Source organism: Physeter macrocephalus, chromosome 2 (genome assembly GCF_002837175.3).
Source record: "Physeter macrocephalus isolate SW-GA chromosome 2, ASM283717v5, whole genome shotgun sequence".
Lineage (NCBI taxonomy): Eukaryota > Metazoa > Chordata > Mammalia > Artiodactyla > Physeteridae > Physeter > Physeter macrocephalus.
The window spans coordinates 32,749,036-32,775,092 of record NC_041215.1 but is presented as its reverse complement, the minus strand read 5'-3'; the positions used below and the strand labels follow the sequence as shown (position 1 = coordinate 32,775,092).

At 39.6% G+C, this 26,057-nt stretch overlaps 1 protein-coding gene across 1 annotated transcript in view; it reads right to left on the bottom strand.

Annotated features, from left to right (window-relative positions):
* The window catches only part of CNTNAP5 (contactin associated protein family member 5), an 879,838-nt gene that overhangs the window by 453,516 nt on the left and 400,265 nt on the right, over window positions 1-26,057 (bottom strand). Inside the window, exons 5-6 of the mRNA XM_024115033.1 lie at window positions 19,630-19,833; window positions 9,621-9,805 (exon numbers count right to left, since the gene is read on the bottom strand). Of these exons, the coding sequence (XP_023970801.1) occupies window positions 9,621-9,805; window positions 19,630-19,833 (389 nt within the window). The remainder of the gene's footprint in view (window positions 1-9,620; window positions 9,806-19,629; window positions 19,834-26,057) is intronic.

The window sequence follows — 26,057 nt, the reverse complement described above, 5'->3', positions numbered from 1 at the left end:
AGAGCAAACAAACAATGATGAACAACACAATAAATGAAATTAAAAATACACTGAAAAGAATCAATAGCAAAATAACTGAGGTAGAGGAATGGACAAGTGACCTGGAAGATAAAATAGTGGAAATAACTACCACAGAGCAAAATAAAGAAAAAAGAATGAAAAGAATTGAGGACAGTCTCAGAGACCTCTGGGACAACATTAAGGGGTCCCAGAAGAAGAGAAAAAAAATGGTCTGAGAAACTATTTGAAGAGATTATACTTGAAAACTTCCCTAATATGGGTAAGGAAATGGTCAATCAAGTACAGGACGTGCAGAGTCCCATACAAGATAAATCCAAGGAGAAACACGCCAAGACACATATTAATCAAATTATCAAAAATTAAATACAAAGAAAAAATACTAAAAGCAGCAAGGGAAAAGCAACAAATAACATACAAGGGAATCCCAGTAAGGTTAACAGCTGATCTTTCAGCAGAAACTCTGCAAGCCAGGAGGGAGTGGCAGGAGATATTCAAAGTGATGAAAGGGAAAAACCTACAAGCAAGATTACTCTACCCAGCAAGGATTTCATTGAGATTTGATGGAGAAATTAAAACCTTTACAGACAAACAAAAGTTAAGAGAATTCAGTACGACCAAACCAGCTTTACAACAAATGCTAAAGGAACTTCGCTAGGCAGGAAAGACAAGAGAAGGAAAAGACCTACAATAACAAACCCAAAACAATTAAGACAATGGTAATAGGAACATACATATCGATAACTACCTTAAATATATATGGATTAAATACTCCAACCAAAAGACAGAGACTGGCTGAATGGATATAAAAACAGGACCCTTATATATGCTGAAGAGACCCACTTCAGACCTAGGGGCACATACAGACTGAAAGTGAGGAGACGGAAAAAGATATTCCATGCAATGGAAATCAAAAGAAAGCTGGAGTAGCAATTCTCATATCAGACAAAATAGACTTTAAAGTAAAGACTATTACAAGAGACAAAGAAGGACACTACATAATGATCAAGATATCAATCCAAGAAGAAGATATAAAAATTGTAAATATTTATGCACCCGACATAGGAGAACCTCAATACATATGGCAAATGCTAACAGTCATAAAAGGGGAAATTGACAGTAACACAATAATAGTAGGGGAAATTAACACCCCACTTTCACCAATGGGCATATCATCCAAATTGAAAATAAATACGGAAACACAAGCTTTAAATGACACATTAAACAGGATGGACATTCCATCCAAAAACAACAGAATACACTTTCTTCTCAAGTGCTCATGGAACATTCTCCAGGATAGACCATAGCCTGAGTCAAAAATCAAGCCTTGGTAAATTTAAGAAAATTGAAATTCTACCAAGTATCTTTTCCGACCACAACACTATGAGACTAGATATCAATTACAGGAAAAAAAACTGTAAAAAATACAAACACGTGGGAGGCTAAACAATACGCTACTAAATAACCAACAGATCACTGAAGAAATCAAAGAGGAAATCAGCAAATACCTAGAAACAAATGACAATGAAAACACGACGACGCAAAGCCTATGGGATGCAGCAAAAGCAATTCTAAGAGATAAGTGTATAGTAATACAATCCTACCTCAAGAAACAAGAAACATCTCAAATAAACAACCTAACCTTACACCTAAAGCAATTAGAGAGAGAAGAACAACAACAACAACAAAAAAAAATTTAGCAGAAGGAAGGAAACCATAAATATCATATCAGAAATAAATGAAAAAGAAATGAAGGAAACAAGAGCAAAGATCAATAAAACTAAAAGCTGGCTCTTTGAGAAGATAAGCAAAATTGATAAACCTTTAGCCAGACTCATCAAGAAAAAAGAGAAAAGACTCAAATCAACAGAATTAGAAATGAAAAAGGAGAAGTAGGAACTTACACTGAAGAAATACAAAGGAACATGAGAGATTACTACAAGCAACTATATGCCAATGAAATGGACAACTTGGAAGAAATCAACAAATTCTTGGAAAAGCACAACCTTCCGAGACTGAAACAGGAAGAAAGAGAAAATGTAAACAAACCAATCACAAGCACTGAAATTGAAACTGTGATTAAAAATCTTCCAACAAACAAAAGCCCAGGACCAGATAGCTTCACAGGCGAATTCTATCAAACATTTAGAGAAGAGCTAACACCTATTTTTCTCAGGAGAGCTAACACCTATTTTTCTCAAACTCTTCCAAAATATAGCAGAGGGAGGAACACTCCCAAACTCATTCTACGAAGCCACCATCACCCTGAAACCAAAACCAGACAAAGATGTCACGAAAAAAGAAAACTACAGGCCAATATCACTGGTGAACATAGATGCAAAAATCCTCAACAAAATACTAGCAAGCAGAATCTAACAGCACATTAAAAGGATCATACACCATGATCAAGTTGGCTTTATCCCAGGAATGCAAGGACTCTTCAGTATACGAAATCAATCAATGTGATACACCATATTAACAAATTGAAGGATAAAAATCATATGATAATCTCAATAGATGCAGAAAAAGCTTTTGGCAAAATTCAACACCCATTTATGATAAAAACTCTCCAGAAAAGTAGGTATAGAGGGAACCTACACCAACATAGTCAAGGCCATATATGACAAACCCACAGCCAAGATCATTCTCAATGATGAAAAACTGAAACCATTTCTTCTCAGATCAGGAACAAGACAAGGTTGCCCACTCTCACCACTGTTATTCAACATATTTTTGGAAGTTTTAGCCACAGCAGTCAGAGGAGAAAAAGAAATAAAAGGAATCCAAATTGGAAAAGAAGAAGTAAAACTGTCACTGTTTGCAGATGACATGATACTATACATAGAGAATCCTAAAGATGCTACCAGAAAACTACTAGAGCTAATTAATGAACTTGGTAGAGTAGCAGGATACAAAATTAATGCACAGAAGTCTCTTGCATTCCTATACCCTAATGATGAAAAATCTGAAAGAGAAACTAAGGAAACACTCCCATTTACCATTGCAACAAAAAGAATAAACTACCTTGGAATAAACCTACTTAAGGAGACAAGAGACCTGTATGCAGTAAACTATAAGACACTGGTGAAAGAAACTAAAGATGATACAAACAGAAGGAGAGATATACCTTGTACTTGGATTGGAAGACTCAACATTGTGAAAATCATTATACTATCCAAAGCAATCTACAGATTCAATGCAATCCCTATCAAACTACCAATGGCATTTTTCACAGACGTAGAACAAAAAAATTCACAACTTTCATGGAAACACAAAAGACCCCAAGTAGCCAAAGCAATCTTGAGAAAGAAAACCGGAGCTGGAGGAATCAGGCTCCCTCTCTTCAGGCTATACTACAAAGCTACAGTAATCAAGACAGTATGGTACTGGCACAAAAACAGGAATATAGATCAATGGAACAGGATAGAAGGCCCAGAGATAAACCCACATACATATAGCAAAGGAAACTATAAACAAGACAAAAAGACAGCCCTCAGAATGGGAGAAAATATTTGCAAACAGGGTTATCCTCCAAAATATACAAGCAGCTAGCTCATGCAGCTCAATAAAAAAAAAACCCCAAAAAACAAACAAAAAAATACCCCAATCCAACAATGGGCAAAAGAACTAAATAGACATTTCTCCAAAGAAGATATACAAATTGCCAACAAATACATCGAAGGATGCTCATCATCACTAATCACTAGAGAAATGAAAATCAAAACTACAATGAGGTATCACCTCACACATGTCAGAATGGCCATCATCAAAAAATCTACAAACAATAAATGCTGGAGACGGTGTGGTGAAAAGGGAACACTCTTGCACTGTTGGTGGAAATGTAACTTGATATAGCCACTATGGAGAACACTATGGCGGTTCCTTAAAAAACTAAAAATAGAACTACCATATGACCCAGCAATCTCACTACTGGGCATATACCCTGAAAAAAACCATAATTCAGAAAGAGTCATGTACCACAACATTCATTGCAGCTCTATTTACAATACCCAGGATGTGGAAGCAACCTAAATGTCCATCGACAGATAAATGGATAAAGAAGATGTGGCACATATATACAATGGAATACTACTCAGCCATAAAAAGAAATGAAACTGAGTTATTTGTTGTGAGGTGGATGGATCTAGAGCCTGTCACACAGAGTGAAGTATGTCAGAAAGAGAAAAACAAATACCGCATGCTAACACATATATATGGAATCTAAAAATAAAAGTGGTTCTGAAGAACCTAGGGAAATCTCTTTTCTAAAACCCTTCTGCTCCAGGATGGAATTAAAATGAATTGCTATAGTCTGTCTCAGAAGCATTTGGAAAAAATCACGTGGGCTGAGTGATGTGCACTGGAATGACATTCTAATGAGAAGTAAAGCATCTACATCCTTTCTGCTAATTATTTTTTTGGCAGAAGATTCTATGAGCCCCTGTCTGTGTTTGCCTTCCACGTGGGAGGAGAAGCTGACAACTGCATACATGTGAGTACGGCAAACTCCCTGCTAGAAGCCTCGTGGAAAGGCACTGTGTCACTTGATTGATATCCTTGACATTGTCTAAGATGGAGGAATAAAAGCTACCATATTTTCTTGCCAAATATTAACACGGCATGCTAAAATTTGAAGAGTAACCTAGATTTGCAGAATGTTAATTGTGCCTGTTGTAGAATTTGATAGTGCACTGCTCTAGAGTAGCAGGACATACTCTGACAATGGGTCCCTGGAACTCAGGGACCTGAATTTAGTCATTCTTCTATCCGGTGGTAGCAGGGCTCAAATGTATATATATGACCCCATGGCAGATATAAACTCAGTAACATAGATTCTCATTAATAGACAACATTGTTATAAAATACACCTTAGATTCTCTATCATTAAAAGAGTCTACAAAAAACAAATGCTGTAAAAAGAAACGAAATTGAGTTATTTGTAGTGAGGTGGATGGACCTAGAGTCCATCATACAGAGTGAAGTAAGTCAGAAAGAGAAAAACAAATACCGTATGCTAACACATATATACGGAATCTAAAAAAAAAAAAAAAATAAAGTGGTTCTGAAGGACCTAGGGGCAGGACAGGAATAAAGACGCAGACATAGAGAATGGACTTGAGGACATGGGGAGGGGGAAGGGTAAGCTGGGATGAAGTGAGAGAGTGGTATGGACATATATACACCACCAAATATAAAATAGATAGCTAGGGGGAAGCAGCCACATAGCACAGGGAGGTCAGCTCGGTGCTTTGTGGCCACCTAGAGGGGTGGGATAGGGAGGGTGGGAGGGAGATGCAAGAAGGAGGGGATTTGGAGTTATATGTATACGTATAGCTGATTCACCTTGTTATACAGCAGAAACTAACACAACATTGTATAGTAATTATACTCCAATAAAGATGTTTAAAAAAAAACCCAAACAAACAAATACTGGAGGGGATGTGGAGAAAAGGGAACCCTCTTACACTGTTAGTGGGAATGTAAATTGGTGCAGCCACTATGGAGAACAGTATGGAGGTTCCTCAAAAAGCTAAAAATAGAGTTGCCATATGATCCAGCAATCCCACTCCTGGAAATATATCTGGAGAAAACTCTAATTCGAAAAGATACATGCACCCCAATATTTATAGCAGCACTATTCACAATAGCCAAGACGCAGAAGCAGCAATCTAAATGTCCATCAACAGATGAATGGATAAAGAATATGTGGCATATATATATATATATATATACACACACACCCACACAAACATACATACACACAATGGAATACTATTCAACCAGAAAAAAGAATAAAATAATGCCATTTGCAGCAACATGGATGGACCTAGAGATTGTCATACTACGTGAAGTCAGACAGAGAAAAACAAAAATCATATGATAACGCTTATATGTGGAATCTAAAATATGACACAAATGAACTTATTTACAAAACAGAAACAGACTCACAGACATAGAGAACAAACTTATGGTTACCAAAGGGGAAAGGTGGGGGAGGGATAAATTAGGAGTTTGGGAGTAACATATACACACTACTATATTTAAGACAGATAACCAACAAGGACCTACTGTATAGCACAGGGAACTATATTCCATATCCTATAAATAAACCATAATGGAAAAGAATATGAAAAAAGCATATATATATGTATAAATGAATCACTTTGCTGTACAGCAGAAACTAACACTACATTGTAAATCAACTATACTTCAATAAAAAAAACAGACCTTAGATTCAGATTCAGATATCCTATTTAGCAGTAAGGGTGTTCACATTGTTTCTGGGTGACTGAAGTTAGGAAATTTTACTTCCCAGGTTTTTGTGCCTCCTTAGTGGTAAAGTGGTAATTACGACCCAGGATTCCTGTCCCTGGTGCCCCTTTCTCTCCACACAGCCTTGAAGGTGAATCTTCAGAGGCTGGAGAGCTCCAGTTGTTTGAGAGACTTCTCCCAACACCTACCTCTCCTGTTCCAGTGCAGCCAATGTCAATGTCACTGTTATAGTCAGTCTGTCTTCTTTTACGTTCATATGAACAAGCTGGCTGCATACTTTGGAAGGGGCTTGGAGTCTCTGAAGCAGAGTTTGCTTCATAGGAACATTTCAAGGTGTTTACACCCCCTCCCTCAGGAAACACTTCTTACAAGGCACCAAAAAATTTACACATTTGTAGAAGAAATCTGTTCCAACTTCATAAATTGAGTGACATCTTTGGATGTCTTTCCCTAAATGCCGACATTCACTTTAAGGGCACTCAGCTGTGATTCCATACAGATTATCTACACTGGAGACCACAGGTAGCAATAACTTGAAAACAAATGTTAAATCAGGCAACTGGGTGAACTTTAGAATCACCTCTCAAGTCATTAGAGGTTAAGTATATGGGGACCTAGTGAAACTTCATGATGGTTTTGTGTTATTTATTGTCCTCAAGTTCCTAAACGATATCTCTTTGCTTTAAGATAATTTCAATACTGTGTGTATTCTTTGTTTTCACAATCACTTAAACAAATAAGAATGATTGATTGATACTCACAGATTTCCGGTTATCAGCAACTCAAAAAAAAAAAAAAAACAAAACAAAAACCTGCCTGGTATTTTGCATCCTGAGTCAAAGAGTGACAGATTCTCTTTCGAAGTTAATGAATGGCATATCTTATCAACAGTATGCTAAATTAAGATTAGGATCAAAAGAGGCGATCTTTCTTATAGTTCATGATAGAGATTGGAAAAGAAGTCATATCCTAAGTGTTCCATTATTCATCTCCACCCCCACTGTGCTTGTATGTATCCACTAGTGATCGACATTGTCTCCTAACAGGGTTTCTAACCATCTGCCCAGCAACATGCTCCGCCCACCTATAGACAGATCTAAACTACAGAGGAGCTTCAGAGTAAACTTTAGCGTAACTGCTCTAAAATAATTGTTCTCAGATAGTAACGTGCATCGGAGTCTCCTGGAGCAATTTTAAAAACCAATGATTGAGCCCCTCCCCCTGAGTTTCTGATTCTGTAGGTTTGGATAGGACCTGTGTATTTTCATTTCTAACAAATTTCCAGGGGGTGCTAATTGTACTGGCCCCTGAAACACACGTTCAGAATGACTCCTCTAAAACATAAGTCTTCCCATGTCACTACTCTGCAAAAAATCCTTCAGTGGCTCCTTTTCCCCCACAGTTTAAGCTCCTTAACATGGGTCACAGGGTCCATCATGACCTGGGTCTTCCCTAATTCTTACGTTTTATCTCTCACTAATCCCCTGCCTCAAGTGGTGTGTTGATACAGGTTTAAAATCTGGCTGTTCAGGGTGTGAGGCACACACACAGACTCATCTCTGTATATGTATGTGTGTGGGCACACACATGCATTCAGACGTTAGGTCATTTTACTGATATAAGCGATGTGTAGACGCAATTTACAAATAATAATAAAATATACAGTAAACTGTACTATAAATTCCATAAAACCAATTGATTTTTATAGAACGTTTTCATTGATTTTTCACTGAACTCCGTTATCTGTAATCACACAGTCTCTTGTCACTTATTCTTTTTTTTCTTAATTTTGTAAAACAACATAGATATAAAAAGTATTCTTAACACACAGGCTGGAGGAAATAGACTTCAAGCCAGACTTGGTCTCCAGGCTGTAGTTTGCCTATCCCTGGTCTAGACAATCAACAAAACAATAAATCAAACCCTGACTTATAGGATTTACCAATATCCATGGTGTAAATATCTCCGCTATGATGGATTTCAAACCATCAAACGGATGTCACTAAATATGGAATTGGAAAGAGATGCACTGTAGCAATCCAATATTGTATATTTCCACCACACAGATACAACAGAAGTAAAAAAAAACCTCAAATACATATAGATAGATGCATAGAGAGACACACAGATAGACAGATAGATAGAATAAAATAAAGTAACTAGGAATCAATGAATTTAGTACATTTTAAAAATACTTCGATGGATTATAAGTTTAAACAACTGGGTTTTTCATAATGGCTGTATTTACCAGCCAGCTTCCAAACTTCCTGAAAATCTACCAGCTGGCCTTCACACACCACTGCCGGACGACTGTTTCATATCCCATAGATACTGGACTGTGACATTTCATGCCCTGTGCCCTGCACAGGGTCCTCTCTGACCTGGCCTGCCTGTTTCACCTTTCTCATCAGGCTAACCCTACTCTCCTTTCACGACTTAGCAGCATCTCCTGCTGGAAGCCTTCTACCCTCATTCAAGGTTGAGCCAGGTGCTGTCTGCCTGGGATCCCGCAGTGCTCAGTGCTGCTCTCCAAGGTAGCTGTCACCTCCTTGTTCTGCAGTGGGTGTTCCAGGTCTGACTCTGCTATTAGACTGTAAGCATCTCCAACTCAGGGACTCTGCTTTTAGTCATCTCTGATTGTTATTGCCTAGAAGAGAGCCTGGTATACAGTGGGAGCACAATATATACTTCTTGAACTGAACTACTAGCAAAGATGGTTAAATCTGGGCCGCTAGTCTTGCAAAACTTCTGACCAGTACACAAGGACAGTCAGTTCTTTCTTGCTCTTTTGTAGAACTAACTGTCCTTGTGTATTGGTCAGAAGTCTGCATAGGAATGAAGGTGAAAAACAAGAGCCTCTCATGCAGATTTTCAGTTTCTTTGGATTTTATTATTTATTTCATTAAGGTATAATTGACCTAAAATTGTATATTAATATAATTTCTGTATTTTCCATGACCTCGGCTAACTGAAGCTGATTTTTGAAAAAAAAATTCTGAATATAACCAAGAGACTAGATGGTGATACAGGAAAGCTACCAGGAAAAAAAAAAAAAAAAGAAGTTTTAAAAAGTAAAAAGGATCCTCGCTGATTTTAAAATGCACACAATTAGCCGATGCCTTGCAAGGCGTTTCCCCAGGCTCACAGCTCAGACTCTCTCCGTGGACTCCCCCGTGGCTGGCTGACGGGGCTTAGAGCGAGGGGAGGAGAAGCCCCAGGGTAATAATATCTGTCAGGGGCGCACATCTTCTCACTTGCTCTTCTGCTTCCTGATTTTCTTACTGATCACGAGAAAGGGGCTCGGGGGTCCACAGGGAGAATCAACTCACCTCATAGTCGATGTCTAGGGCATCCGCCTCGCCCTTGGTCCGGAAGTGCTGCGTGTGCCGGTCCACGGTGAAGTTCACGTGCCTGCCGGCCCGCTCGACAAGGACGGAATGCCAGTGCTGGTCATCCAGGAGGCTGCCCAGGGTGGCCGAGGGGGCGCTGCTGCTGAGCCGAGGTTTGCTGTCATCTGTGAAGGGCATGGAACACGGGATGGCTCTGTGCCCAAGGGCGGCCTGAAGCACTAGAACGTTCTGCTAGCAAGTCCAACTCTCTGTATCCAAAGGTAAAGGATGATTCCCTCTCTGCAGACCCAGAACCGTGCTGGGCTTGGGAAGGAATACCAACCTTTTCCCACAGATTGCAGGACCAAAATCTCGGTCCACTGATAACACACACACCCTTCTACACATGAAAAGACATGTTTTCAGGACTTGTGCGATTAAATAATATGAGAAACCATATCCTGATGGCCATATGAATAATATCGAAAATAGGACTTGTCACATTTAGAAAGAATACATATTCTTGGCATGTGAATGGCTCTTGAAAGGAGAAAGTGAATCTTTAGCTGTGCTTTGGAGGAAGAGTGAGTGCTGGAGAAGTAGAGGGAAGACAGTGGCCCCAATGAGTTGGGTAGATTTGTGGGCAAAGGCAAGGGGGAGGAAATAATCATTTTTAGCTGCCATTTTCAAAGGCCTACTCTATCAAGGGCCCTTAAATAGGGATTTTATAACCTCCAAGTTTGATGCTCTAAGACAAAATGATTACCTGTATTTGACAAATTAGGAAACTGAGGCCCGGTGAGGGTAGAGATGCAGCCAGCGTTCAAATCCAGGTCTCGACCCTTCTGACTGACCACGGCAAGGGTCCTATGATTCACCCTAAACTGAGCTTGGAAGACACCCCTTGGGAGAATGTGAGAGATTCCGGTGGAGAGGTACATTTTTCAATCAAGTCTGCCCCTTTCCCCTCCTGTCTCTCCTCCAATTTTATGGACTTCCTGCCTGTATCCTTCTGTCAAAAAGATTACAGCTTTTTTTTTTTCTTTGTTCTTTTTTCCTGTAGAATGGCTCAGCCTTAGCAAAATGAACAGTTCAATGCAACTAATTTTACTTACATGTAAACCTTCCAATTTTTGAATATTTTATGCGTTCGGTACCCTTAGTAACTGAAAGCTAAATGTCTCTCTCCTCTCTCCTAAGACATGTTTTACAGAACAACTGCAGCAGCCTGCTCCATGGTGCGGCATTTAAGGAGCAGAAGCTGCCATTTCCACTGTAGGCTGCTCACTCCTACCTCCATTATGGCCCCAAGTCACTGCTTCCTGCATGAAATAACACTTCGTTGCTTCCTGTGGGGGTTGGGGGAGGCACCCAGATGATTGTAATTGAAAAATAAGAACTGATGAGTTCATAGCTGCCTTTAATTGATTTATTCATTGACATATCGATTTGTTCCACATCCTTTGAGTTCTTAAAATGTGTCCAATTATGCAAATACATTAATAGATCTTTTTCTTTTTCTTTCTCCCTCACCTCTCTCTCCCTCCCTCCTTCCTTCCCTCTTTCCTTCTCTCTCTCCTCCTTTCCTTCTTCCTTTCCTCCCTCCCTTCCTTTCGTCCTTCCATCCATCTACAGAAAGGTGTTGATATCTACCTGTCTCGCTTACAGTGACAAGTGATGTATACAGGAGATACAGAGTTAAAAGGCACACTTCCCTCTCTGAAAGTTTTAACGTGGAGACTCAATAAGTGAATTGATAAAAAGCATGCTGCTGGTATTAACAGCAGTTAAATCAGGGAGCCAAGGAAATGCAGGGTAGGGAGCTGTGGAGGCCACTTTACAAAGTGGTGCCAGGCCTGATATTTGGTCAGAACAAGGAGTACTGCTACCCAGCCGGGAGAAGCACATGCCAAGGCTGGGGGTACAGGGGAACACCTAAAGGGATTCCATGCAGCAGAGTGCCATGACCACGTGAGGCTGGCTTATCCCACCCAGGACCAGTGTGCTAGTGTGAGCTAGGTTACAGCCTGTGTTTACTTTTAAGAAATGGGAGCCATTGGTGAATTAATAAGTCAGGGATTACTGACTCAGATTAACATTTTAAGAAGGTTATTTTGACAGCTGTATGGGAATCTGGTGAGAAGGCAAGGCTGGCAGGAAAACTGGCAGTCATCTAGATGGGGGACGAGGGGCTTAGGTAAAGAGAGCACAGGAGGATGGATTTTCAGCCAGTGAGAAGGCGTTGGCATGTGGTGACCTGGCATGCCATTGGGATATTGGAGGTGGACATAGTAAAGGAAAGACTCACCTAGGGATGACTTTTAGTATGTTTGCTCGAGCAGGTAGGTGAAAAGTGGTACCAGTCAGAACAAAGAACACCAGTGTCTGTCTCTCTCCCCCACTGCTTCTACACACACACACACACACACACACACACACCTTTTATTTATAAAATAAAACATGTCCAAAGGCTAATGGTTGGTTGAAGGAGACAGTGTGCCTTATAAACTATTAATTCTAGGTAATAAGTCAAATAGATTTAACATCAGAGATTTCACTTTAAATTTGATGTGCACCTCCGACTTTTTTTCTTAAAAAGTAAAAAGGCATTTAACAATGATTCATTAATAATAAGTCCAAGACATTAAAGGTCTGAAGCTGTAAAGCCACTGAAAGTCACAAAATGAAAAAGTAAAGGAATCACATCTTTTCCTCCTAATTATTTGTTCTTACGTGTTGTGTTGGGTGGGTTTTAGTGATACGTTGATTTCTTTAATAGAGCCAATAAAGACAAGGATTAAATTAAGTATTTTAATATTTTTCTATACTATTATTCCTACTTCAAAAGAGAAATTTAATTTTGAATAGGTCAAACAGACTGTAATTTTTACTTGACTTTTTGGATAACGTAGTGAATCTTTCTTCTACCCTTGTTTGCATTTACTAAAACATTAACAGAAGTTTTGATTTTCTTTTTTCTTTTCTCCTTACATTTTAGAATGAGTATAAGTATCTTTGATAATGGGAAAAACAAAGAAACTGCATTAAAAACATAATCCTTAACCTGCATAGCTGGTTCATTGAAAACTGTACGAGTGACGTGTAAATTATTGAATATCTCCTGCATTACAAGCATCTTTTCAACTAAAAAAATTGGTAGACATGAACTTATCTCACCGATCCTCTCCATTAATCATTCTGTGCTAACACTCAGATATCTTGTATGCACACAAATTGAGTGAAAGTTAGTCTGTTTAAACAAGTGGATAAACAGGAAATTCTGCTATTCATTAAACAGGATGTTTTAAATTGTATCTATAGTAGATGTTACCATGAAGAAAAAGGCTACTCCTAGGAAAGGTTCCATTTTACCTAGAAATGTTCATTATTAGAAATTACAATAAAAACTTCATTCTCAAAAGATTATCAAACTCTTCATCCTGTAATACACACTTCAAGTTTTATCTCAGTGGCAATTATGGTTCAACTACTAGTTTTAACTAGTTTCCAATTTATTAAGGCAAGATAAAAATTCCTATGGGCAATTGTGGAGGACAAAGACAATAAAAATATCTGGAAGCTATCTTGTAGGCCAGAAACACATTAGGGGGGGAAATACCTCTTATTACTAATTAAATAAAAACTTGTTTTCATGTGGTTTGAGATATAATTAAAATGAAACAATGTAAATACTACTCAAGTCCCTAAAGCATATGGCAATTTTTATAGGAAGCTTGAAATGGCTGCAAAATATTTCTAACTTGCTCTTCTCCCCCACTCCCATCCCCAACATACGGTGGATAAGCATGTCAAATTGTTCACCCTTGGAAATAACATTTTTCTGTCGAAGGGCATGTATATTGCAGTGTTTTCACCCAAAGTCTTCTTTGATTAAATCTTGCTTGGTCTTAACAGTTTAAACATGGATGGCACTTTACCTGTCACAATCTGTGGATATCATACAGCCTAGCAAAAGGAACAGAAACTTGCTTTTTTAAGATTGTATTTCAACAGTAAGTCACGTTGGAAAGGGCTTGATTTACTGTTGATGAGATAGGGGACCACTCACATGGAGGTCACCAATGCCTACCTCCACCCGATCTTCAGAATTAACCTTCCCACCTTAGTTGTTCAGGTTATCGATGTTGGTATTCACTTGTATTTTTAAGGTTCTCTTTTACTAAGTGAGGTAAGCATGTTACATAGGTTTTTTCCATTATTCCTGAACACAGACTTACAAAAAGCTTCACCGCAAAGAAGCTACAAGACATACCTGAGGACACAAAGAATTAGGGTTACAACCAAGCTCTGACTCTTAACACTAATGCTAATGCTAATGCTAATGCTAAGCTAATGCTCTTACCACTACCCCTACTGGAAAAACTGATACTTCCACTTACCCTCATTTCTCATGTCCTGGCCATCTGCTTTCCACCATACATATGTGTGAGCTTATATAGCTTAATCAGAATACCAAGAAAAGGATTTGATGCATTGGGAAGCCGAGAGTTGTGGAAAAGGAACATGGGGCAACCCTAAGAGGGAAGGACACGATGTAGAAGGTGAAGGCAAACTTCACCTTCACAGGTTATCCAGGAGCATAAAGACCCTTGTTTAGCCGAATTCAGGGCTGATGAATGTTCTCCTAAGCACTCAGGTGAAGCCTTCTGAAGAAAATAAAAACTAACAGGATGCCATGCGAATGCAGTGGACTTGACCCTCAATCAGAGCAAATCCTTATGTATCACAAAAGCAATGAGGGCTTCCCTGGTGGCGCAGTGGTTGAGAGTCCGCCTGCCGATGCAGGGGACACGGGTTCGGGCCCCGGTCCGGGAAGATCCCACATGCCGCGGAGCGGCTGGGTCCAGTGAGCCATGGCCGCTGAGCCTGCGCGTCCCGAGCCTGTGCTCCACAACGGGAGAGGCCACAACAGAGAGGCCCGCGTACCACAAAAAAAAAAAAAAAAGCAATGAAGTACATCTTTCTTGTATTGTTAAAGTCGTTAAAAATTTTCTAAATTTTATTCAATAAAACATTCTCTAGATTTAGGAGTCATGGTTCAAGTCTGACTCCTAAGTTGTATCCAACTTCTGTGACTTTGTTATCTTAAAAGATGCTATCTTAATACAATTATGGTATGTGGTTTTGATGATACCTAATTATATACTTTTAGTTAATATTACAAAATTAGAAAGTAAATTGCAAGAAGTATTTTACTAGGCCAGGACCTCCTTGAAAATCAGAACTGGTAAATTCAACTTTTAACCTCCAGTGCATAGCTCAGTGCCTGGCTTAAGGTACTTGTTCAGTGAATCCTTATAATAAGAATGACACAATTTATATAAAATGTGGCACAACTTATCCCACTGACACTTTGTCTGAAATGCCTGTGTTCCTTTCCTCCTTGTAATGAAATCTCCTGCTAACTCAAGGTGGATCCAGGAAGGCTTTCTGGACTCCTTTATCCTACTCTGGTCTCTCCTTTCTCAAAATACAACACATGGATACCAACTTCCTGATATTTAATTTGTAATTGTTTCATGAAGGTTTATAACATTTTAATGATTAATGTCAGGAACCTGGGGTTCTATTGGAGAGTGTTCTAATCTTGGGTTTACGGCTATGCATCTACGTGACCTGTGTGGCCCGGGGCAACCTACTGGACATCACTGACCATCTGTTTCTCCATCTGTAAAATGGGTTTGGATATAGTCTGTAGGATTGCCATGTGATACAAATGAAATATATATGTAAAATGTCTAGCACAGTGCCTAAGTGAGGGCTCTCAAAAATGGCAACGTTAAAAAACATCTTTCATTGTATTTAGTCCAAGTCCAGAAACACAATAAACGTTTTATAAATACATATGAGTTGGCTTATCAAAATGCTTGAATTTCAAAAAGCTAAAGTAAACGTTCATTGAACTCTCTGGAGGATGTACAGACTGTTCACTGATATCCCAAGCTATCTCAGTGAGTTGGTTATGCAGTCAAATGCTTTGCCTCTGAACCCATTCTTGGCCCCCCCAAGGACAGTGTGGTTCACACGTGGTTATGCTATGCCGAGATTCTCGCTTTCCTATGACTGCCATATCACACAAACATTATGCCTCAGTTCAAAGGCGCTGGACTCTTGTAAGGATGAATGACCTGCATGTGCTACTGATGTTTTGTTTAGTTCTCACCATAATTCCCCAGTCACGTAATGCCTCTGCTCTTTGATTCTCCCACCTGCATGTATGGGTTTGAGCTGTTGTAATTCTACAGAGGGCAAACTGCCACAGGTGATCCGAATGAGATGTGTAGCATGGAAAGAGGAATCTTTATGAACCCCCTTATGGATTGAGAGAAGAAATCTCTCTCCCATTAGTAGCTCTAGAAATCTCACTGCTCTACCCGAAGAAAGTAGTCAAACACCTAGTTCAACTGCAGCATTGAAATGATCTTTCCAAGTCAGCCTCCATAGGAGTAACTAGGGAATATGAATCAGAATGTCGGCAAAGAGCATCACTTGTGAAGAACCACAGCACACTGTGTATACCTCCAAAGGCCATGGTACAGGTCATGCAGCTGTCCATGGTACTGAACCTCTCTACTCAGCCTGAATTTCTGAACTGTAAAGTCACAGATTAGATAAGGAACTGGAGAACTGCCACTAAAGGAAACACTGCTGCAGTGTCCACGTCAGCTGGGTAGAGAGAAACTTCCTCCCCTTCCTCCGTCATTGGCCATTGCCCCAGCACCATTTTGCAGCTCATTAACTTGGATTTTAGGATTCTTCCTCCCCCCTTCCTCCTCTTGCTCTCTCTTTCTTCCTTTTTATTTCTTCATTCATTTCTTTAAAAAAAGAGCTTGATCATGGATGGTATGAACTCTTTCCTCTTTGAAGGCTGTGTGGCAAACATGGGAAGAACATGAATTTTATATCATATGTAAAAATTTTATATAAATAGCTAAGGAAAACACTTGGAAAATATACAAAAATGTTAATAGAAGGATGACTGGGTTGTAGGATTTTCAGTGATTTTTCCCTTCTTTATAGAGTGTTTTTTTTCCTTCAAGTTTTCTAAAACTGACATATATTTTATAATCTGAAAGTAAGTTTAAAAACTGGTAAATATAACTGGATTTTAATTATGGCTATGCTAATTTCTAGCTGTGTAATTTGAACAGGTGATATATCCTCCTTCAGCCTAATATTCCACATGGGTAAAGTGGAACTAATGTTTATGTACCTAATAGGGCTGCTCTGAGGATTGGATAGGATACTGGTACACTGTCGGTATTCTGCAAATATCACAGGGGGGAGAGTAGCTCAGGCTTGGGGGTCAGCAAGCCAAATGAGAATAATGTGTATTTGTGTCAGGCTCTGATATGTGAGATGAAAACCACTCTTTGCAATGTACCCAATTTGCCTCAAGTACCCACTTCAGGCTGGTGCTCTCCTAGTTTCCGGAGCTACAGTTATGAACAAAGTGTTATCTTGCCCTTGTGGAACGTTTGTTACAGATTTTCTCTTATGGGCAAATCAAAACGATTATCATTCCCCCTTTCCCCTTAACTTAGTGCTTCCAGAAATCTGCTGGCTATAACAGAGTTACACAGAGCTAAAGTACTAATATATGTCAGCATCTCTCTAGAGAAGGAACATAGAAATCTGTGCTATTTAACAAGTATCCTAGGTGACTGCTTAAAAGAGATAAGTACAGGAAACAGTCATGGTAAACGGATGGAAATGAGTAAAATCCATAAGCAGATGAATAGATGAAGAAATTCCAAACTCTGCAGAAAACAGACTAAAGGAGATTTTTCCATTATCGCCACCACAGTTAGAAATATGGGGCAGATGGAATCTGGAAAGAGAGAATTATTCTGCCTTCTTTATATTGCAGCATGGAGTGGGTCTTCTTTACCTTAAAATACCCATTTCTTTCCAGGAAGACCCACATAGCACAGGGTGCGGGACATTCAGATATTGTTGGTTGAATGATGAGTAATATTAAGAGCTTCACTGTGTTTATATACTGACAAAGAAAATTCATTTTGAATATTTTTAGCTTTCATGTTCATGCCCTGGAAGATAGTTATTAATAACCCCAGGTTAGAAATAAGTAAACTGAGGCTTGGGGGTTATGAACTTTCCCCATAATAAATAGCTAGCACCTGTCTGCAATTAAAATAAAATCTGTCACATGAGCGCACCTCTTCCTTTCCATCCTGCCTTACTGTGTGTGAAGCTGGTGTACCTCATTGGGTTATGGATGTTGGAGCAGAGCTTTGGAGTGGTAACGGCACATTGGAATTGGGAATCCAAATGGCAGTCACTGACAGATTCAGTGTTACCTGCTTTACTACTGACAAGTCATAATAACTTTATCCACAACCCACAATGCTCTGTGAACCACTTGTAACTGGGTGTGTGTGTGTTCGGGGGGTTACTCCATCCATCTTCCTTTCACAAAACTTGAAGTCCAGTTAACAGACTGATATATTTCTGCTAAATATTTATATGCCCACCCTTCATAGAATTCACTGATACATTTCTTCTTTAGGTAAGTGAGCAAAACCGATTATGTCACTAGCAAATCCTCTCATTGCTCTCCTCTGAGTGAGACTCCCCTTCTAAAGATGCTTTGGCTAAATATTTAATTTAGTGCATTAGTTATCAATTTTATGAGTTAAAACTTGGGATCCAGAGGTTCTCCCCGCTACCCGTGCCAATACTCACCATGGAGGTTAAGGAGATGCTCAGAAATGCCTCAAAATAAGGATCTACACTGTTTGGCTTTGGGGATGAGTTCACAATAATCTTCATTTTTATGCTTATCAATAAAATAATTTATTACTAAATAATAATTACTAAAAGATAAAACTTATCTGTGATTTTTCCAGTCTTTCATCCAACTTGAGCTTACAAACTGAATTCTGCTATGACTTTCCATCTTTACTACTTGATAGGGAATACTTGGTGATGGGTGATCATTCTCTTCCACAAATGTACTCTCCACCCCTTCCCCTAAAACTAATACATTTTCAATGGGAGGAAGGGATTCATTCTTATAAAAAATGGTCACTTCCTTTTTCATCAGCCTAACTCTTTGTCCTGGTTTCTTTTTCTCCAGTAGAGCTTTTTTGGTTTGCCTTTTTATCTTTGGGAACTCTGCTCCCTGCCTTCTGCACTTGGCTCATACTTCCTTCCAAAGCACCTTTCACATAAAGGAGGGTGACCCTCTCTCTTTCTTCCCCTGGGATAAGAAGTTGATTACAAAGAAATGCAGACCTGACAGTAGTGAGGCAGGCATGATGGATGAGGAAGACTGAGTCCTAAACACAGAGAAGGCGGGAGGGCATTCTCTACTAAATAGCTGGCATTTGGCAAATCTAGGGCTCACCCTGGCACAGCCCGGACACTTAAAGAAAACAGTATTTCCCTTAACAAGACATGGGAATGCCCAGAAACTTAGATGCCATACATATGACCCCCTTATTCCCCCACAAAAAACAAAAACAAACAAAAACCAAACAAACCAACCAGGAAAGATATTAAAATGTTTTTCCTCCATTTTCCCTGGAACTTAACTTTCATAAATGTAACAATTACAATAGTCTGTGAGCAACAGCCTCATTATAATACATGTGCACGTGTGTGTGTGTGTGTGTGCGCACGCATGTGTTTAAACTTGCTCAAGCTAAAGTTCATTACTAAACAAAGAGAAATATGTAGAGAAAGAAAGAACGAAAGAAAGAATGAAAGAAAGAAAGAACGAAAGAAAGAAAGAGGAAGAAAGAACGAACAATTAGCTTGTAGCTCACCCTACCTACCAAAATTACCTTGTTTAAAGAATGCTGTTTATGGCTTAAACATGGTATTTTTCTTCTCCAACCTGCATAAGGAAAATATGTCACTTAGACTGTGATCCAGGAACTTCTAACTGATACACTAGGAGGATAAGGAACTGTGACCTGCTACAAAAGGATGTCCCCGTAGCCCGACATGGGCAGGGACCTACCCAAGTTGAGGTGCAGGGCGAGCCTCCCCTTCTGGAGCTCCAGGGTGATGTGGTCTCCACGTTGTCCTTCTCCGTGGAACAGGACCCCATCTCCTTGCGTGCTCTTGAACTTCAGGGAGATCACATCTTTGAGAGTACTCATCAGTTTCTGATTGAACCTGTACAGAAGGGAGCTTCGGCCATCAAAGTCGGCGATGTCTGATTCTAGGCACAAAGAGAGAGGGGGAGAAAAATCAGTGCACGTCCTCAGAATTGCTTTTCCTTCTTTCCCATCTTAGTTGCTGTCCAATTAATAGAAATGTTCCTGACATCTATAAGGTACCAACTCACTGGGAAACATATAGTCTAGACCCAATCTAATTAGATTCAGGGGAAATATTCATTTACAAGCAGCCATCACACACTCAGTCAGAGTGAAGTGATCATTAGCTTAGAAGTAAAAGCTCTCATTAGTGCTGTCAGCTTTTGCTTGAAGGGACAGGGTGCAAATACCACAAGTACCTTTGTCAGGCTCTATTGTGTCAAATGCCTGGTTGTAATAATCTCTCATGATTTATCCTCCTTAATAATTTGCTTCTGATAGTTGGAGTCACTTTATCCTATCATCTCAGGCTCAAGGTTGGAGGTGAAATATATAGCTTATTATTTCAGCTCTGAACAGTACTGTCTTCCTAGATCTGCACTGAGAAGGATTCTGAGGTTTCCTTTTGGTTCAATGGAAAAGAATATGCAGTAAAAGAAGACTTACTATTTGAACAGAGAGGGCAAATATCTTGCATCCTTCTCATGCCTGCCTTATCTTGTGCTGATGGTAGCTATCCTTTTAGTTTTCATATACAAAAATGTTCATTCATTATTGTGAAAGCAAAAAGCGAAGGCCTGGTAATCATAATTTAGATAAGCTTATGTAGTAGATGTATATAAACGTATCTGAAAATTGTAGGCCGAAAAGCTAATAAGGATTTTCTTTTTCTTTTTGAATGATGCATAATTGACCTACAATGTTATATTAGTTTCAAGTGTACAGCATAATTATTAGATATTTGTATATATTTTAAGATGATCACCGCAAAAAAGTGCAGTTAACGTTTGTCACCATACATAGTTATAGAATTTTTTTTCTTGTGATGAGAACTTTTAAGATCTAGTCTCTTAGCAACTTTCAAATATGAGGAGTCTCGCCTCACCAAAGAATATCTACAGATGACAAATAAGTATGTGAAAAGATGCTCCACGTCACATGTCACCAGGGAAATGCAAATTAAAATAATGAGATGCTGTTAACTGCATACCTATTAGAATGGTCTAACTCTGGAACACTGACACCACCAAGTGCTGGTGAGGATGTGGAGGAACAGGAACTCTGCTTCATTGCTGGTGGGAATGCAAGATGGCACAGCCCATGGAAGACAGTTTGGTGGTGTCTTACAAAACTAAGTGTACTCTTACCATACTATCCAGCAACCTAGCTCCTTGGTATTTACTCAAAGGAGCTGAAAACTTATGTCCACACAAAAACCTGCACACAGATGTTTATAGCAGCTTCATTCATAATTGCCAAATACTAGAAGCAACCAAGATGTCCTTCAGCAGGTGAATGGATAACTAAACGATGGTACACTGAGACACTGGAATATTATACAACACTAAAAAGGAATGAACTATCAAGCCATGAAAAAAAGAAAAAAAACCCCAGAAACTTAAGTCCACATTACTTAGTGAAAAAAGCCAATCTGAAAAGTCTACTGTATGAGACCAACTATATGACATTCTAGAAAAAGCAGAACTATGGGACAGTAAAAAGATCAGTGGAGGCCAGGGGTTAATGGGAGGGAAAAATAAATTGGCACAGCATAGAGGATTTCTAGGGCACTGAAAATAATCTATGATACTATAATGATGGATACATGTTATTATACATTTGTCTAAACTCACAGAATGTACAACTACAATAGTGAACCGTAATGTAAACTATGGACTTTGGGTGATTACAATTTGTCGACGTAGGTTCATCAATCGTAATAAATGTACCACTCTGACGGGGTTCGCTGATAATGAGGGAGGGGAACTTGCATTTTTGGGAGCTGGGGGTATATGGGAAATCTCTGTACCTTCCTTTTTATTTTGCTGTGAATCTAAACTGCTCTAAAAAAATAGCCTTTAAAATAAATTAATAGTGACTCTTATCTAGGAGGTGTTATTATAGGTTATTTTTACATTACCTTTCCTAGTTTTTATCATAAAAACTTTTACAAAAAACTTTTATTACTTTTATAATAGAAAAACGTTAAGGCTATTTAATTACAGTTTAAAACAGATTCATTATATACCATCTTATGTGGGTGGGATGGTGGCGAATGGGTGTGGGGGGGTGAAATTATTCTTATTTGAAATCAAGTGTTTGGGATAACTCAATTTTTTATTATTCACCAAGCAATTAAAATCCTCACCTTGAACATACACAGAGATAAATTAAGGGTTTTTTTTTTTTTGACTAAGCCTATAGAGACATCCTTTGGAAAGCTGAAATTTTGAAATGAAAATAAAAACGAAATCATACTTTTCCTGTAATTAATTTAAAAACACCATTTCACAATTTATCCCTCTGGAATGAAGTGGTTCTAACCAAAAGCTTGCTGATGACTCCCGAGACCCTAAAATGAAATAGTCCAGGTACAGAGGGATTTTCACACATCCCCAGCTCTCTCAGACTCTCCCCGTATCACCCCATCAATGTTCCTGCCTCTGTCCTCTGAACCAGACTCTACGAAAACCAAATGGAGGCTACAGACAGCAAGCTGGCATCAACCGTAGAATAATGAGGATCGTAAGGCAGATAAGATCATGGATGTTAAGCTGTGATGCTCATAACTTGTTAACTGTGTTGCTTTGGCATCTCTACATCCCTAAGCCTGATTTCCTCATCTATAAAGTGGGGTAATTACACCCTTCAGAGAAGACTGCTGTGAGCATTAAATGTGCTTATCCATATAAAGTGACAATTTGTACAAAGGGATGCCATCATGTCTGTCATGTTATTTGTGTTAAACCAATAACAGATAGTAGGAGTATTGGTAGTGTTTAGGATACACGGAGGACTTTGCATTCCTCCCCAGTGCTGGCACCCCACTTTCTCACCCAAAATAATGCTATTTCACTTTTTGATTCAATGGTTTACTGCCCAGGGAATGCAAGCTGGCTCCAAGTTTCCTGTTCTGCCATATTTCAGCTTCTCAAACTCTACCTGAAATTCTTTGGGTGCAGAGTCTGCACCTGTATCGTCACGGTCTCTTCTGATGGCTGCCCTGTGGCTCCGCACCAGACTCTGGGTTAGGAACTGGGTCCTTAGGAGCTTTAGTGCTGAGTGAGGGAACGTGGCATATACAATTGGCAGGCTGTGACACTAATATGTTGTGAGCTAAAATAGAAGGGAGCACCCAGTGCTATGGGAACAGTTTAACGCTTAAACACGGTATATGACTATGGAAGTGAGGTGAGTTCTGACATAAATACGCATGGAATCTTGAGTTACTGCTGACAAGAGACGCCCTGATCTGGCTGTCTCAGTCTGCAGCACCCAGACGCTCCACTCCAAGACACTGTCTCCTCTCTCTCCAATCCATCACAGCATTCATGATCTTCACTTCAATCCCTCTGATGTCTAGCTAATGTAGGGACTTAATCAATGCTATAAGCAGTGATGACATAGGTTACCTCTAAGAAAACACAGCTCCATGTTGCCATGAGATCTTAAAGAAACTGAGCCAATCAATAGGATGGGAAAAAAAAAAATATTGTTGAAGTCTCACAGACCCGGGTTTCAACTCTGGTTTTGCTATTTACTAGCTGGGGGACTTGAGGCAACTTTCTTGACTTCTCTGAGGTTCAGTGTCCTATCTGTATAATAGAGCTAAGAGAAACCTACCCTAAAAGCCATTATGAGAATTACATAAAACATACCTGGAAATGAATAGTCACTCAATAACATTCCATTCCCTCATTCCATCATTAATCCAAAGGCATTAGTGCAGTGGTAAAGATTTGAAGCATGATGTAAGGATGGCATCAAGAACATGGTATAAAGGAAATCTGTTTGAGCCTGGGGTCCAGTATCCCTCACATCGCATTGAGCAGGCATTCCTCCAAGGCTTCATCACTTTCCATATTCTCAAAATAGCCCCACAACTGCCCTCCCGGATTCAACTTTTGCAGCCTCCCTCTGACCCATTCTGTCATGTTCACATCACCTTTGCTAAAGCCCTTCGGGAAACTCAATGCACTAAGAATTAAATTCAATCGGTCTCTGTCCTCCTTTCACACCTCAACCTCTACTTCTCTCCCCAAAGCTCATCCCACCCCAGGCATGCTGTATTTTCAGTGTGTATCTATGTGTCTGTCATACTCATATACATAAGTGTGTATGGGGGGTGGTTAGGACAACATGTACAGAGCACACACCATGAGCCCTGTAATTCTCTAAATGTTTTTTTGTGCATGAATTTATTTAATCCTATCAATCACCTATCATAATGGGGAAGAACAAATCTGACTCCCTATTAGATCTGTTTCTTTTACCTTTGCATTCTATTGCTTTTGCTTTAAAAATGTTGCCTATAGGCTGAAATAAACAGGAGAGCCCATTCTCAAGACTCTGACCTTCAACGGTATAACACTTTCTCATTCATATAAAGATAAAAAGTTGCAGAACAGAGGATAATATTTGTCTTGTTGGAGATTTACAGGAACATTGTGACCTGACCTGCACGGACAGCTGCAAGAACAAAGGATTCCAACACCAAGAAGTTTTCAACAACTAACCACGCCCCTCCCACGCCTGGGCTTTAAAAATGCTTTGCTGAAACCCCGAGGGGAGTCTGGGAGTTGGGGGCACGAGCCACCCGTTTCCTTGCACGGCCCTGCAGTAAACTTTTCTCTGCTCCAAACTCTGACGTTTCAGTTTGTTTGGCCTCACTGTGTGTTGAGCACGTGAACTTAACGTTCTTACGTTCAGTAACACTATGAGGAATGCGCCGCTTTTATTATTGCTATTTTACAAATAAGGACACTATGGCAAAAGGAGTACACAGTTTGCAAATGGCTGAGCCGGGAATCCAACCCATCGCATGGGACTTAGCCGTGTTTTGAGTGTGCTGAGCACCTTCCCAAGCGCCACTCCTCTCTGGTTGATCCCCTAACTTCCAGCTCATCGGTCTAGTGCTGGGCCCTTTCCCTAACAGCTTCCTCCCATGAGTTAGTCTCCCACTAAGCACCCTGCCACTCCCTCAATAATTCACCTCCCAACCAGATTTTGATACTTGGCTGTTTCCAGCTCCCCCGCAGGACAGTGCATCCCTTGAGAAGAGGGTTTCAGTGTGTATTAATCTCCTCATTAATTCAGAGCTGAGCACTTCCTGTGAAATGACTTAGTGAGCTAGTGCAGTACCTTTGTCTGAGGGCAATACTGCCAATGGTCCCCTGACTTCCTCTCCCATGACCCCCCCTACCCTACAAGAGCCAGGCTGCCTATCCACACTCAAAGAGTTCATTTCTCTGGAGGCATGCACTCAGCCACTGGGGACACGATCCCTGAGTTCACGACTCACAGATGCCCATGAGAGCAGAGATGAGAGGCTCTCTTTAGAGAGCTCAGAAGGGTGGCAGCTTTCCCCCTAACTCCACTGAAGGCCAATGAGAGAAACACTTTGCCAATCTAAGAGAACTCAGACAAATACCCTGGACCTTTGCAATATTAATTAAGTCACAAGCAAAATTCATCAGTCATTTCACAGATGGAGAAACAGTGTAAAAAATGTGTTTAACAAGGATTAAAGTTTTCCCCCACTGAATACTTAGTAATTCCCCCAGACACAGGAGCTATTTGAAGTATTCAGATTCCAAACTTGGTTACAGCAGATTTTAAATGATAGCAATAAGGGACCACATTTTTACAGCGTTGCTCTTAAGAAAAACAATTCTATCATATGCTGGGTTTTCCTCATTAGATATTATCATAACCCCTTTGTCCTGATCCTCTCCCTGGGTACTTAATTTGCAGCATGGGGTCTGGTTATGGAGATCCACATCTTCAGTAATGTTTTACATGCATCTTGAAACAAGATTCTCTCTAACAATATGAAAAAGAAACAGGAAAAAAAATGAAGAAAGTGTTGCAAGGTGCATAAAGGTTAAAGAACGATCCTATTGGCAAATGAAGAAGTGTGTAATCATCTCAGAATATAGTTTTAAGGGCACCAAGAAAATAACTCACAAAACTAAATATATCCTCTACATTCTCTATCACAGCTTTTCTAAACCACTCGTACAGATTTCTTCCTTTGGATTAAGCATTCTCTAGGGGAAAAAGAAACTAATTAACATATTTTTGCCTAATTTAAAGTTCTTCTTAACAGACTTGGAGGTCCATATTG